The 16,517-nt window shown below is 38.8% G+C and overlaps 2 protein-coding genes across 7 annotated transcripts in view; both read left to right on the forward strand.

Annotated features, from left to right (window-relative positions):
- Window positions 1-334, forward strand: part of ano5b (anoctamin 5b) — a 98,111-nt gene extending 97,777 nt beyond the window's left edge. For 3 of the 5 annotated variants that reach the window (XM_060911440.1, XM_060911441.1, XM_060911442.1), the window contains one exon: window positions 1-334. In XM_060911440.1, the coding sequence (XP_060767423.1) occupies window positions 1-237 (237 nt within the window). In that variant the 3' untranslated portion in view covers window positions 238-334. The other 2 variants (XM_060911438.1, XM_060911439.1) reach the window with 1 other exon arrangement.
- The window catches only part of slc17a6b (solute carrier family 17 member 6b), a 27,741-nt gene continuing 11,543 nt past the window's right edge, over window positions 320-16,517 (forward strand). Inside the window, exons 1-6 of one of the 2 annotated variants that reach the window (XM_060911443.1) lie at window positions 320-422; window positions 8,471-8,516; window positions 10,038-10,293; window positions 10,972-11,090; window positions 12,409-12,523; window positions 15,284-15,371. In XM_060911443.1, the coding sequence (XP_060767426.1) occupies window positions 320-422; window positions 8,471-8,516; window positions 10,038-10,293; window positions 10,972-11,090; window positions 12,409-12,523; window positions 15,284-15,371 (727 nt within the window). Of the gene's footprint in view, window positions 423-8,430; window positions 8,517-10,037; window positions 10,294-10,971; window positions 11,091-12,408; window positions 12,524-15,283; window positions 15,372-16,517 lie in introns of those variants that run through there. The other variant, XM_060911444.1, reaches the window with a different exon arrangement.

The following is a 16,517-nucleotide window of genomic DNA, read 5'->3' on the forward strand; positions in this document are numbered from 1 at the left end:
CACGTGGTGTTTGTGGTGAAGTTCTTTGTGGCATGGCTGATCCCTGATGTGCCGTCAGAAGTTAAGGACCGCATAAAGCACGAGCGCTACCTGGTGCAAGAATACCTGCATGACTATGATGTGAAGAAGATTGCAATGGAGCTCAGCCAGAGTCAGACCACAGATTTCAGTCACACGACAGAATGCAGCTCACTGCTCCCTCTGGACAAGATTGAAGTCTTGTCTGAATGCATCTAAGGAGCTCCTGAACCTACAGGAGCCTGAAGGGGTGCCAGCCAGTCATGAGTATCTACCAGTAGAGGACGATCAGCACCAGACCATGCTGTCCTGCATGTGTTCTCAAAGAACTAGCCCGCCTATAGTCTTTACCTGTCTTGGAACCCTGATAAACTCTCTTTCCGTTATAATGAAGATGAGGCCAAGCTGAGTCCTTCTGGCTCTTCTGCTGTCTGTATTTTACTCTCCTTTGCAGTGCACTCTAACTCTTGTCTCTCTAGCATCCAGTGCTCTGTCAGTATTCGTGACTGCTGTGATGAGCATGATGCGCGGCAGAGTTTATGATTTGGACAGCACTCTGAACTGACTCTCTCGTTGTTTTGCCACGTAAACCAATGGCAAGTGAAAATAAAATGTGAACATTCAAGTATGATTATATGATCTTTGAAGAATTCTTTTAGAGATAAATAAGCTTTTATTAGATGTCACTCTCCTGTTTCCTTTTTTCAGAAGAAGCTGCCTGGATGTGTTGCACTATATGGTTTTTATTTTCCTTTCTTATTTTGGTCCCTCTGTTCAGATGCAGAGTTTTGCTGGCTCATCACTTTTAAAACTACACTGCGCGTCTTTTTAATATCCTTAATTTCAAAACACTGTAGTGTAATACCTTTCAGTGTGATATCCATCCAAACAACCATGTTGTAATGATCACAAGTGAAATCTGTCATATTGTTGTCAATATCTATGCTCTCTTATGCAAAGCGAGTCTTAGGACCTACAGTATGTGTACTGGGTTAGAGTTATGGATGAAAGGGTACTATCTATCTATCTCTATCTCTCTCTCTCTCTCTCTCTCTCTCTCTCTCTCTCTCTCTATATATATATATATATATATATATATATATATATATACAGCATTTACATTAACCTCCTAGGGCTTAGCGGTCACATGCGTGGACAGCACTTTATGGAAATTCGGAACAAGAATCCACATATGTGGACATACTTTTTCTCTAAAAGTACATCTTATCAAAAGATGATGCTTAGTTTTTATTCTAATCAGGTTCTAATAAGCCCAAATAGCAAAGAGAAATAAAAAATGCATGTAAAAAAACAGCTTGGGCCTTAGGAGGTTAAACAGTTAATTTGAGTTTTAAATTTGTCAACACAGGAAAAAAAAACTGTGCAGGATTACACTAAAAAAAAATAGCGATGAACACATTAACGGTTTTCTATCAAGAGCCTGCAAACCCCCCCCCCCCCCCCCCCCCCTTTTTTTAACTCAAGAGCTCTTTAGTAAACTGGAATGAATGTATTGCACTATTATGTGTTTGAATAGAAGATGTACATATAGATAGATTGTGATGTATACTAAATAATGAAATGCTGAATTTGATGTATACACAGAATGCAAAGAGCAACAGCTTCTTTGAGATACAGGTGTGCTTTTAGTTCTTCATAAATCAAGAATATTCATGCTTCATTCTTAATTGCCCCACACTCAAAAGTATTTCAGCGTAATAAAAAAAAATACATCAGAGAAATTGCTTCATGGGATGTTAAATTCGAGACAAAAATTAAAAACCTTGAAAGACTCCTCCGTATGTACAAAGAAGCAATGAAGAACCACGTCCAGAGGTGTTTTGAACATTAGAGGCATTTCCATCTCATGTCTCATTGTCTTGCATCTAATCCTGTATTGGTTTTGTTCATGTATTTTTGTGCTCTTACACTTCAGGTTTCAGACAGTGCTGTGTTTATAAGCCTCTGAGAAGACTTGTGAAACACTAAGATCTCTGTAGGACTGAATGAGGTTTCAGGAAGTTCCTTTGTACTCACTGAGCGATATACTGTTAAATTTGATATTGCAATGCTACTTACATTTTTTTTTACCACTTCTGTTAGTCTTGTTTATTCATGCCATCATTTTGTGAAAAGTATCTGTATGATGTTAAACTGTCTCGGCATGTACCTGTAGTTGTGTGTATTGGTATTGTATCTTTTCTGATGTATTTTGAAGATGATGTTTGTCTTTCTTTCCTTTTGTATTGTTGCTGATGGGTAACTCATGTGATTCCAAATTTCTTTGAAAGAAATATAAAGCCCATATACCTGGTTTAAGTGTATATCTTGGGAAAGTCAACCTTCCAGTGATCAGAAATGGCTGGTGCGTGCTGTTGTATATGTATACATTTATGCAAAGTTGTCTTAAAATGTTTACTCGTCTTTGCTTAATCGGTTGACTTGTTGAATAATGGTGCTATTTAGCCATGTAATTGTTTTTGTGATCTTATAGCCCATGTTCCAACTACTTGAGTTGCATGACTCTTAAAATAAGCCTATAAATTTTTTTCAGACAATGAAGCTCAATTTGCTCTTTAGCTGAAATGTACATATAATATTTTGTGTGTATGTACAGTTATGTGCAAAATAATAGCAGTCTAACATCACTAACATGTTTAATTACTGATTTTGGCAGAAAAGATAATACAACATGGGAAAAAATAGGTGTAGCCGAGTAATGGGCAGCCAACGGAATCAACAGTCACGACATACACTCTGCTAATTGGGTATAATTGACTCATTTAATGAAAGGGGCGTGTTCAAATTAATAGCAGTGTGGAGTTCAATTAGTGAGGTCATTCATTCTGTGAAGAAACAGGTGTCAATTATGGCCCTTATTTAAAGAAGGAGGGTAGCAAATGTTGTACCTGCTGGTTTTAGCCCTTGCTCAGTGAGTAAAATGGGTCGTTCCAGACATTGTACCGAAGGAGAAAGAACTTTGATCAAGAAGTTGATTGGAGAGGGGAAAAAATATAAAGAAGTGCAGAAAATACTGTAATTGGCTGCTCAGCTAAAATGATCTCAAATGCTTTAAAATGGCAAACAAAACCCGAAACACGTGGTAGGAAAAGAAATACTACCATCCGCGTAGATCATAGAATAACAAGAATGGCAAAGAAGCATCCAATGATCAGCTCCAGGGAAATCAAAGAAGATCTTCAGTTACTGTACCTGTGAGTACTGCAACAATCAGAAGACGCCTATGTGAAGCCAAACTATTTGCAAGAAACCCTCGTAAAGTACCATTGCTGAAAAAAAGATGTGTTGAAAAGGTTACAGTTTGCCAAAGAACACACTGACTGGCCTAAAGAGAAGTGGCGCAACATTCTGTGGACAGATGAGATCAAGATTGTTCTTATTGGGTCTAAAGGCCACAGACAGTTTGTGAGACGACCCATAAACACTGAATTTAAGCCACAGTACACTGTGAAGACTGTAAAACATGGAGGTGCAAGCATAATGGTTTGGGGATGTTTCTCATACTTTGGAGTCGGGCCCATTTATCGCATACCAGGCACCATGGACCAGTTTGAATATATCAGAATACTTGAAGAGGTCATGTTGCCTTATGCTGAAGAAGAAATGCCCTTGAAATGGGTGTTTCAGCAGGACATTGACCCCAAACACACCAGCAAGCGGGCAGCATCCTGTTTCCAGACCAACAAGATTGATTTTATGAAGTGGCCAGCCCAATCTCCAGACCTCAATCCGATTGAGAATTTGTGGAGAGACATAAAAAATGCAGTTTTTGATGCAAAACCCAAGAATGCAGAAGAACTGTGGAATGTAGTCCTGTCAGCTTGGGCTGGAATATCTCTTCGCAGGTGTCGGATGTTAGTTGACTCCATGCCACGCAGAAATAAAGGTTATACAACTCAATATTAGTTCAGTGATTAACAGAAAAGCTCAATCTGTAAACAAATTTCAGTTCATACTGTAAACATTCGAGTTTGTAAATGAAAATGCAGACACTGCTATTTTTTTGAACAGCCTATTCTTTTTTCTTCATTTTCAGTTTAAAATTGATATTTTGTTCATGTTTTAATTTGGAATTGAATGTGCAGTGCTCCCAGTGCCTTTGTGTATATGGAAATAAATGCTATTATGAGGATTGAGCTTTTTCTCAGTTGTTTTAAACACACTGCTATTATTTTGCACATAAGTGTATGTGTATGTGTGTATATATCAGAATCACTTTTATTGCCAGGTATGTGGACACACACGAGGAATTTGACTCCGGTTTCACATGTGTGTATGTACAACCCCGATTCCAAAAAAGTTGGGACAAAGTACAAATTGTAAATAAAAACGGAATACAATTATTTACAAATCTCAAAAACTGATATTGTATTCACAATAGAACATAGACAACATATCAAATGTCGAAAGTGAGACATTTTGAAATTTCATGGCAAATATTGGCTCATTTGAAATTTCATGACAGCAACACATCTCAAAAAAGTTGGGACAGGGGCAATAAGAGGCTGGAAAAGTTAAAGATACAAAAAAGGAACAGCTGGAGGACCAAATTGCAACTCATTAGGTCAATTGGCAATAGGTCATTAACATGACTGGGTATAAAAAGAGCATATAAAAAGTATCTGGTGTGACCCTCTTGTGCAGCAATAACTGCAACTAAACGCTTGCGGTAACTGTTGATCAGTCCTGCTCACCAGCTTGGAGGAATTTTAGCCCTTTCCTCCGTACAGAACAGCTTCAACTCTGGGATGTTGGTGGGTTTCCTCACATGAACTGCTCGCTTCAGGTCCTTCCACAACATTTTGATTGGATTAAGGTCAGGACTTTGACTTGGCCATTCCAAAACATTCACTTTATTCTTCTTTAACCATTCTTTGGTAGAACGACTTGTGTGCTTAGGGTCGTTGTCTTGCTGCATGACCCACCTTCTCTTGAGATTCAGTTCATGGACAGATGTCCTGACATTTTCCTTTAGAATTCGCTGGTATAATTCAGAATTCATTATTCCATCAATGATGGCAAGCCATCCTGGCCCAGATGCAGCAAAACAGGCCCAAACCATGACACTACCGTCACCATGTTTCACAGATGGGATAAGGTTCTTATGCTGGAATGCAGGGTTTTCCTTTCTCCAAACATAACGCTTCTCAATGAAACCAAAAAGTTCTAGTTTGGTCTCATCCGTCCACAAAACATTTTTCCAATAGCCTTCTGGCTTGTCCACGTGATCTTTAGCAAACTGCAGATGAGCAGCAATGTTCTTTTTGGAGAGCAGTGGCTTTCTCCTTGCAACCCTGCCATGCACACCATTGTTGTTCAGTGTTCTCCTGATGGTGGACTCATGAACATTAACATTAGCCAATGTGAGAGAGGCCTTCAGTTGCTTAGAAGTTACCCTGGGGTCCTCTGTGACCTCGCCAACTATTACACGCCTTGCTCTTTGAGTGATCTTTGTTGGTCGACCACTCCTGGGGAGGGTAACAATGGTCTTGAATTTCCTCCATTTGTACACAAGCTGTCTGACTGTGGATTGGTGGAGTCCAAACTCTTTAGAGATGGTTTTGTAACCTTTTCCAGCCTGGTGAGCATCAACAATGCTTTTTCTGAGGTCCTCAGAAATCTCCTTTGTTCATGCCATGATACACTTCCACAAACATGTGTTGTGAAGATCAGACTTTGATAGATCTCTGTTCTTTAAATAAAACAGGGTGCCCACTCACACCTGATTGTCATCCCATTGACTGAAAACACCTGACTCTAATTTCACCTTCAAATTAACTGTTAATCCTAGAGGTTCACATACTTTTGCCACTCACAGATATGTAATTTTGGATCATTTTCCTCAATAAATAAATGACCAAGCATAATATTTTTGTCTCATTTGTTTAACTGGGTTCTCTTTATCTACTTTTAGGACTTGTGTGAAAATCTGATGATGTTTTAGATCATATTTATGCAGAAATATAGAAAATTCTAAAGAGTTCACAAACTTTCAAGCACCACTGTATATCCAGGTTCTAGAGCAACATATGCTCCCATCCAGAGGATGTCTCTTTCAGGGAAGACCTTGTGTTTTCCAACATGACAATTCCAAACCACATACTGCATCAATTACAGCATCATGGCTGCGTAGAAGAAGGGTCCGGGTACTGAACTGGCCAGCCTGCAGTCCAGATCTTTCACCCATAGAAAACATTTGGCGCATCATAAAACGGAAGATATGACAAAAAAGACCTACGACAGTTGAACAACTAGAATCCTACATTAGACAAGAATGGGTTAACTTTCCTATCCCTAAACTTGAGCAACTTGTCTCCTCAGTCCCCAGACGTTTACAGACTGTTGTAAAGAGAAAAGGGGATGTCTCACAGTGGTAAACATGGCCTTGTCCCAACTTTTTTGAGATGTGTTGTTGTCATGAAATTTAAAATCACCTAATTTTTCTCTTTAAATGATACATTTTCTCAGTTTAAACATTTGATATGTCATCTGTGTTCTATTCTGAATAAAATATGGAATTTTGAAACTTCCACATCATTGCATTGCATTTTTATTTACAATTTGTACTTTGTCCCAACTTTTTTGGAATCGGGGTTGTATATCTATATAGTGTGTGTATGCATGTATATAAAATTGTCTCATTCAACTCATCATCTCTAGCCGCTTTATCCTGTTCTACAGGGTCGCAGGCAAGCTGGAGCCTATCCCAGCTGACTACGGGCAAAAGGCGGAGTACACCCTGGACAAGTCGCCAGGTCATCACAGGGCTGACACATAGACAACCATTCACACTCACGGTCAATTTAGAGTCGCCAGTTAACCTAACCTGCATGTCTTTGGACTGTGGGGGAAACCGGAGCACCCGGAGGAAACCCACGTGGACACGGGGAGAACATGCAAACTCCGCACAGAAAGGCCCTCGCCGGCCACGGAGCTCGAACCCGGGCCTTCTTGCTGTGAGGCGACAGCGCTAACCACTACACCACCGTGCCGCCTAGATAAAATTGTGCCTGTGTGAATGATCAGGTAATGTAGAAGGTGGTCAGAGAAGCCAGTGAAATGCACTTTTGTGCGCATGCTCATAGCATGTCCGCCAGATGGCGCCACATGCTCACTAACATTTAGTCCAACTACCTGTTTGCTGTTTGTGGCTTTCTTTGATGTAACTGTCAGTAGTTTCATGTCTTTGTGGTATTGTCTTTTTTTTAGCACTACGCCGTGAACTTTAAGTCATATAAACATATTCCATTAGGTTTATTTTCAAGGCTAGTCCTTTTCCCCCCTCTTGCTGCTTGGGAGATAAGCAGGCTACATTTCTAAACATGCAGTAGTGCATTGCTTCACTTGTATCTTTTGACCTCTTGCATTACAGATAGATGCATATTCACACACTCACACTCTCCTCCTTGCACACGTCTCCTGCAAACAAGAAGACGCTTTGCTGAGCTGTGTTTGAATTATTAATACATTTTTGCGGCCACAGAAGCGACATCTCGGAGGGGGAAACACTCCTCGTTCGGTTTCCATAGCACCGCCCCCAGGAGGTTCGCCTGGCCTTTTATATAATAAACAACCAGTGAGATTGGAAGCACAGATGTGTACCCCATGCTTTAAAAAGGCCTTTTTGTCGCAGTAATGCAGTTCCCTTCCAAAAAAAAAAACTGCCGGGCATGTTTGAAAATGACCGGATTGCGAATGTTTCCCGTGATGTCTAACCCCTCCCAGTTGAAGTGGGCAGACTGGCGTGTATGGGGAAGGGGTGGCGGGAGGGGAGGGGAGGGGAGGGGAGGGGGTGCTGTCTAGAGTGTAACGCGCGCGCTCCAGTGCATAAGCGACGGGCAGCGCGCACCGTGTCGCTGACCTTGGTGCTGAAAGCGGATTAGCTAAATCGGGAACTTCATTTCCAGTCATTTATTCTGATTTTGATCGTTCATTGTTGCCTGTCTGTCGTCTGTGTAATATTTCAATAGGTGAGGGTTTTTTTTCCACCAAAGTTTTTTCCTCAATCTTCTAAAAAAACCAAGGAAGTCGTCGAGTTTGACGTGAACATCAGATGTATTGGCTCGCATCGAGATGGCAGTGAAAAACACGCTCACGGTGCGTAAGAAGAGCGAGTTTATCATTCCGAACAGAGAGAGCCACTCCATTTCTGATTTCTCCTGTCATATATAGGTGTTTTTTCTTCCTTCCTTCCTTCTTTCCTTCCTGTCTTTCTTTTTTTTTCTTTTACACTTTTCGTGTCTGAGGACTATTTGTCTTTCTTTAGCTATCTGTCCGACTTAATCACAGATCTGCTGGGTGTCTCTCCGGTATGTCCGACCAGCTCGTCCGTGATATGATACTTTAACACTAGCAAAAAGAAAACGAAGGATTATCATAGCCTATTTGGACATGGATACTCCGAAGGAGCCCGGTTTCGTGCCCAGCAAAGACGCTTTCAAGCATCTAGCAGGGAAGACGCTGGGTCATATGTACAAGTAAGCTGAAATCATGATAATAATCATAATCATATTCTGTTGATTTCCACTCGAAACCATTTTGCATTGCATAGAATATTCGTCAGGGGCATCCCAGAATGAACAAGTCTATAACAAATGATAGAGGATGTCACGACATTTTACAAAACACATTTGCAACACAGTCACGCGGTTGTTTAAAGGTGTGTGTGTGTGTGTGTGTGTGTGTGTGTGTGTGTGTGTGTGTGTGTGTGTGTGTGTGTGTGTGTGCAGTAATAAATGTATAATTCAGAGTGAAATTTAAAGCATGTAGAAGACATTTCAAAGTCATTTGTGTGAGAGAAAAGCTGATTAAATTGTAATCATTGGCCAGAGAATTCCCCTGAGTGTCACCTTTTCAGAGACCCTTCAGAGGTCTTTAAATATGAACGAAACGAATCTCCTGTACTGTATGTACGTGTGCAAAAGAAAAAACATTTGTGCATTTTATTTTATTTTATTTTTGTGTGTGTGCATGTGTAGCTATTTACACACAAATTCGTTTAGATGGGTTATAATTATAACTACTAGTAACCTGTAATAGATTTTTTTTAATTTTCTGATAAATAATTTTTTTTCGATTGAATACAGAAGCGTATTCTTTTACTAATCTTTTTTTTTTCGATTTCATACTGAATAGTTGTCTATCGAAATGGATTATTTAACACTTCATATTATACGAGGACCTTGAACTGAACGTCGAAACTATTCACAGAACATAGCCTGTGACATTCCTACAAGTCACTGATTTACTCTAAATAATGCATTAAATGTAGAGTGAAAAGCAAAACAAATGAAAATAGATTAGGTTCTTTTTTCCCCCAGAACATGATCGAAATTGGTTTGCAAGACCATTTTCTCTATTTTGTTTCTAATCGGAATGCATGGCTTCATCTGCTCTCCGCCTGCAACTGTTCTGTAAAAACAAACAAACAAAAACACATAAAACGGTTGTATATTGTGCATTTGTTAGCAATTATACTAACATATTTACTGAAACATTTTTGTTGTTGAAATTTTTAAACGTGAAGCTTGTCTGAATGCAAGTAAGGGCGAAGGTGAATGAAATGCTGCATTGCGGTACAGGAGAGACAGATGAGGCCTTTGGCGCTCCGGCTGAATCCTCTGCGTTCCCTGACTTTGATTTTAGAGTTAATCAGAATTATTTATACACTGTGTTTCATGTTTCATGCTAAAGAATATTTACTCATGATCAAGTTGGCCTGCATGATTTAAATGTCATGGAATGCTAACACGGTGATCGTGATACTTGTATCCTCTTAAAATATGAATATAATTCGATTGGAATAACTGTACTTATAAGAGTTTAATTATGATTATGCGTTTTATATTCTTTCTATATTGTTTAGCCTAAATTTGCCTATGCACTGATTAATTAGGCCGACCATTTAGCTTTTTCGTTACTCTCTCTGCACCAGATATAGGTTCTATCTTTTTTTTTCTCCCCAAGTTCATTCGGTAATGCCCTTTTTGCCGGTGTAGGGTGTTGGAAAAGAGACAGAAAACAGGGGAAAATATTGAATTAACGGAAGATGGCCGACCGGCGCAGAGCAGTGAACGGAAGGCGCCCTTATGTGACTGCACGTGCTTCGGTCTCCCGCGCCGCTACATCATCGCCATCATGAGCGGCCTGGGCTTTTGCATCTCTTTCGGGATTCGGTGCAATTTGGGCGTGGCCATCGTGAGCATGGTGAACAACAGCACCATTCACCATAACGGCAAAATCATCATCACAGAGGTGCGTGCGCGTGCATGAAATATCTTCATAGGTGTTAGGTCTACGTCATGTACGTGGTTCCCTCCTTCTCCTGGACACACACACACACACACACACACACACACACACACACACACACACATTTGTCTTACTATCCTTGTGAGGGCCTTCCACTGATACTATTATTAACCCCAAACTTTGATTATTATTTTTTAAATAAAATATGCAGTTTAAAAAGGAACAAAAAGGGGAAAAATTAATTTAAAAAACTCCCTGTTTGTTATTCCTGTTCTTGTCCTTGTCGGGATATTTGCTCTCCGGCATTTAATTTATGAGTCTAATAGTCTCAGTGTCTAATTTCTCTTCTTTCTTTCTTTTTTTTTTTTTACTTTTTTTAATTTTATAACTTCAGCCTTCTATCCATTCATCCAAGTAATTTATGTTCTGAGACGTGAAAATGCAAACTTTGTACTGTATATTCAAATAATTGTTAAAGGATTCTTTATTATTATTTTTAATGAGATGTTTAGTTATAGCCTATAGGCAAGTGAACGGAAAATAGAAACACCTGAAATTCTAAAACACAAGCCGCTACATTGCGACATAATAAGCTCCATATTTATTATTTTATTTATTACAGTTTCAAACATAGCTCAGTGTTTTGTTTTTGTGAACACTGTTCCATCCTCTGTTTCTCAGAAAGCCAAGTTTAACTGGGACCCGGAGACAGTGGGGATGATCCACGGCTCCTTTTTCTGGGGTTATATAGTGACCCAAATCCCAGGAGGGTACATATCATCACGATTAGCAGCCAACAGGTGAATCTGACATCTAGTTTTCTACACTGTCCTCTCGGTCCTGCGTCAGGAGCCTACAGGGCTATCTTTCGTCATTTTTCAAGCTGTCTTGTATTTTCAGCCGTTTTTATATGAAATTATTATTATGATTTAAATTGTACTGCAAGTGTAATATAACTGGGTTAATTCTCAGAAAGTATTTTATTTGTAATAATGTTTTTGTATTTAACGCATTTTCAATTGCAGTAATTACAAAGCAAGCATTAATTCTTATCTATCTATCTATCTATCTATCTATCTATCTATCTATCTATCTATCTATCTATCTATCTATCTATCTATCTATCTATCTATCTATCTATCTATCTAAAGAAATAAGAAGAAAAACAACGAAAAATTCACAGACATGGCCTACACTTATTTATTTATTTATTTATTTATTTATTTATTTATTTAAAATCTGGCCGTTAATTGTCGCGGGGACATTGCCCTTGGCTTGGCGACAGAACACACCAGGGAAAGTGGGCTTTGGCTTTCTCCACCTGTTAATGAGATCCCGGGGGAACACCGTGTCTAATCCGTTCAGTGAAGGGGTGGAGGGGGCATGGAGGGGGCATGAAGAAGCTGCCACGGGGCTTAGTCATACCCCTTCATATTAAAACGCAATAGGGATGGAGATTACTTTGTAGTCCTTTCTCTCTGAGCATGTAGCCTGGTATTGATGCTGAACAGCAACAAAGCTGGAGTTTTTTAAACGTTTAGGCTTGCTGGGAAAAAAAAACCCCAAAACACTGGCACAGATAACCATCTTGTATCTCGTGTATCATCTTGTATTCGATTTATAGGTTAATCAACATTTCGGTACGTTTTAAACATTTAAACTCAGTGTTAGTGAATTTAGGATTTTGTCCTGGAAAATCAATCTAGCAAGAAGTAAATCCTTTCACTTAGTTCAGTTTTTCATTCTTTTATTTAAATTTTTCTAAAGAGACACTATGATATTTAACGAATTAAAGAAATAAATATACTAAAATATAGAAAAATAAATTAGGCTGCCATGTGCCTGTTCATTCTGACAATGTTCCTTTTTGACGTGGGTAGATCAAAATAAGAATATGCAAAAAAAAAAAAAAAAAAAGGAACAAAGCTTCGATCAGATACCAACCTTTAGACTGCGAACAGATGTGCTATTTGCTGATAGAAATATAGGCTGCATTTATTATACTTTGTATTTTATTATAGGAATATACAAAATTCTAATTTAAATTCTATTCTTTTGTCTTTTTGCAAACGTTTTCTTGCACTTGTGTAAAGGTGATGGTGTGTCTCTGTTTGTCAGAGTGTTCGGGGCGGCCATCGTTCTCACCTCCACCCTCAACATGTTCATCCCGTCAGCTGCGCGCGTGCACTACGGCTGCGTCATATTCGTCAGGATATTACAGGGGCTTGTGGAGGTGAGCAGGTCACGTGTGCGACTGAGCGCAGTACTGCAGGACATCCATCAATCAATCAATCAATCAATCAATCAATCAATCCCGGCATTACAAATATGTTTTATTGAGGAAAAAAATCACTAATCTAAGTGACAGTTACTGCAATCCCTAAAAATTTTGACCATTTCCTGTTTCCCTGACAGTGCACACATGAAAAATCCCTTTGTCACCCATTACCATTGGGAACATCACAGAGCTTTCAATGTGAAAATATCCAGTGACTGACCTGGACAGTAACTTCTTTGTCCCATAGGAGTACCAATGATGACATTTTAACAGTCCATTATTGGTGTGTCTAGGACATTTTAAACTTGGTGGAGCCCATCCTTCACCTGGCTTGATCAATGGACGATTTTAGCCAGTTAACCTAACCTGCATGTCTTTGGACTGTGGGGGTAACTCACACAGACATGGGGAGAACATGCAAACTCCACACAGAAAGACCCCATTAGCCACTGGGCTCAAACCCCAAACCCAGAACCTTCTTGCTGTTAGGCAACAGTGCTAACCACTACACCATTATGCCACCCATCCTGGGCAACTTGGACAACGATAGAAAATTCCATACGTTCTTAAAACCACTATTAAACACAATAATAAAACCTTTAAACCTTAAAATATGTAATAATTGAAAATTTGCAAGAAATTGGATGCATGAACATACTGTCCCCCCACAGAGTGTGGAAAATATTGACAGAGTAAAGAAGTCAACAAAGATCACAGTTCCACAATTGCCCCACCTCTATTATAATAAGATGTCTGGAGTTCAACATGCCTTTTCTGAGAGCAGTCTACAACCTGTACCAGTTGTCACTGGTGCTACGATTGAAATTGTGTGCTTTGGTCAAATAAGACCAAAATAAATATAATAAGCTTTTCACATCATTGGCTACTGTACTTGCATACCTACTGTAAAATATGGTGGTGGGTATTTTATGCTGGTGGTTCAGGGGCTCTTAGGAAGATAGGTAGCATCATGAATTCTGTTACGTATCAAGATATTTCAGCACAAAACCTCATTGCCTCTGCCAGACCATAAATCCAAACATGCTAGTGTGTCTTAAACAATTAGAATATTGTGGAAAAAGATCAATATTTTCCATCAGTTGTTTAAGAAAGTGAAAATTTCATATATTCTAGACTCACTACATGTAAACTAAACTGTTTCAAGCATTTTTTTTCTATTTTAATTTTGATAATTATGGTCTACAGTGCAAAAAAACCCCCTATAAATATTTAAATATTTCATTTCAAGTTTGAGTAAAACAGTATAAATATAATGTATCTCTCAGTCTAGTTCAATACACGCAACCACAGTCATGGGGAAGACTGCTGACTTGACAGTTGTCCAGAAGACAATCATCGACTCTCTCCACAAGGAGGGTAAGCCGCAAAAGGTCATTGCTTAAAAGGCTGGCTGGAAAAGGTGCACAAACAACAGGGATGACTGCAGCCTTGAGTGGATTGTCAAGAAAAGTCGATTTAAGAACTTGGGAGAGCTTCACAAGGAGTGGACTGAGGCTGGTGTCAGTGCATCAAGGGTCACCACACACAGATGTCTTCAGGAAAGGGGCTACAACTGTCGCATTCCTAATATCAAGCCACTCCTGAACCAGCGACAACATCAGAAGCATCTTACCTGGGCTAAGGAGAGAAAGAACTGGACTGTTGCTCAGTGGTCCAAAGTCCTCTTTTCAGATGAAAATAAATTTTGCATTTCATTTGGAAATCAAGGTCCTAGAGTCTGAAGGAAGAGTGGAGAGGCACATAATCCAAGCTGTTTGAAGTCCAATGTGAAGTTTCCACAGTCTGTGATGATTTGGGTTGCCATGTCATCTGCCGATGTTGGTCCACTGTGTTTTATTGAGTCAAAAGTCAACACAGTCATCTACCAGGAGATTTTAGAGCACTTCATGCTCGCATCTGATGACAAGCTTTATGGAGACACCGATTTCCTTTTCCAGCAGGACTTAGCACCTGCCCACATTGCCAAAACTACTAACAAATGGTTTGCTGACCATGATATTACTCTGCTTGATTGTATGGATAAAATGAAAATATCAGTCAGTGCATGTGCTATTTACTTACATAATCTTTGATAGTGTTTATGAGGGATGCCAATAATTCTCGAGTTGACTCCATATATTCCATGAGTATATTGCTACTTATAATTTTGACACAGTGCCTTTAGTAGAAGACATTTCAGGGTGTTTTATGGGAATTCCCACAGGTGATAAATAAGAAAATATGATAGCAATCAGTCAAAATCTCAGTAATGTGTGTTCGGTTTTAGAGCTTGTCTGGTTGCTCTGGGTTCATACCAGGTCTGATTTCATTTGATATGCTGGGCTGTCTTATGTGTGATATTTAAATTTATGAGATAAATTGGCCAGAGTTATAAGGAACATTAATATGGTAACACTAGTGTTAGCATTAGGATTGGATGGTAAAATTTTTTTTTTTTTTTAAACTGACAAAATGATGCTGAATATTTCTCTATTGCTGGTTCAAGTATAAAATCTCATGATTATGGTTTATGTTCCATTAAGAATACCTTCAAATACAAATCTGTTCAGACAGTTAAGGGGTTCACATCAGTCTATTTTATTCAATCTCATAGTGTGATGTGAGCTAGAAATTGTTTACAAAGATTTACTTTAACATTAAAGCAATACCTTAAATCTTTATACTTATGATTAGTATAATATGATTGTGTGACAGGGAGTGACATACCCAGCATGCCACGGGATTTGGAGTAAATGGGCCCCGCCTCTGGAGAGGAGTCGCTTGGCCACCACCTCCTTTTGTGGTAAGCACAGATAAATTGATGTGAGCAATTACAAATGTGCTATTTTATTTTTACTTATTTTTTATTCATTTTGAGACAAACGACCTTTACGGCATTTTCTTATAGAGTCTCTGTTTCTTGTCTGTCATTTACTTAAAAGTAGAGAAATGTTTTGTCTTAAGAAAGCTTCCATCTCTTTGTTATCTCTTTCTATGATTAATCTCTGCTGACGAGTTATAACTTGTGTAGTCTTATGCGTCTTATGTACTACACTCTTACAAAAGAAGCACTCTTCTTCAGTTTGTCCCTCTTGTGGAACCTTTATTATTATTATTATTATTATTATTATTATTATTATTATTATTATTATTACCTTTTTGTAGTTGCCTATAACAGAGCTAGAACCATGAACCAGAATCCAAATGCATTAATATATTTTCATATTGTTACCATACATTAAGTCATTAATGGGTGGCACAGTGGTGCGCTGCCTGATAGCTCCAGAGTCCTTGGTTGGATCCTGAGATCTGGTTACTGTCTGTGTTACTGTTACTGGGTTTTGCATGTTCTCCATATCTGCATGTGGGTTTCCTCCAGGTTCTCCAGTTTCATCCCACCTCGCAAAAACATGTTAATTGGTGAACCTGCTATGATAAAATTGCGCTTAGGTGTGAGTGCATGTTTGTGCCCTGCAATGGACCGGCACCCAGTATAGGTGTAGTCCCATCTCACTCCTATTGTTCCTGGGATAGACTCGAGATCCTCCATTACTGAAAATGAATGAATCAGCAAATTAAGCCATTTATTGTCATTTTACTGAATTGTTTTGTAAAGTTAACATTTCATGCGAAACAGTACAACAGTCCGTAGCTTTCCTGTTAGTTTTATTGGAGTTACTGAATAATTCAATGTAGTTACTATTAATGTGCTTGAAGATATGATCATGATCATATGAATATTTTAAGATATGATCATATGAATATATTATGATCATATCTTCAAGCATATTATTCAGGAACTACATTGAATTATTCAGTAACTCCAATAAAACTAACAGGAAAGCTATGTACTGTTATACTGTTTTGCATAAAATGCTAACTTTGAATGAAATGCCTCCTTTGTTTACATTTGGTTCAGGTAGCCACAGCTTAAAAACCTCAGGCGAAT

Source organism: Neoarius graeffei, chromosome 27 (genome assembly GCF_027579695.1).
Source record: "Neoarius graeffei isolate fNeoGra1 chromosome 27, fNeoGra1.pri, whole genome shotgun sequence".
Taxonomy (NCBI): domain Eukaryota; kingdom Metazoa; phylum Chordata; class Actinopteri; order Siluriformes; family Ariidae; genus Neoarius; species Neoarius graeffei.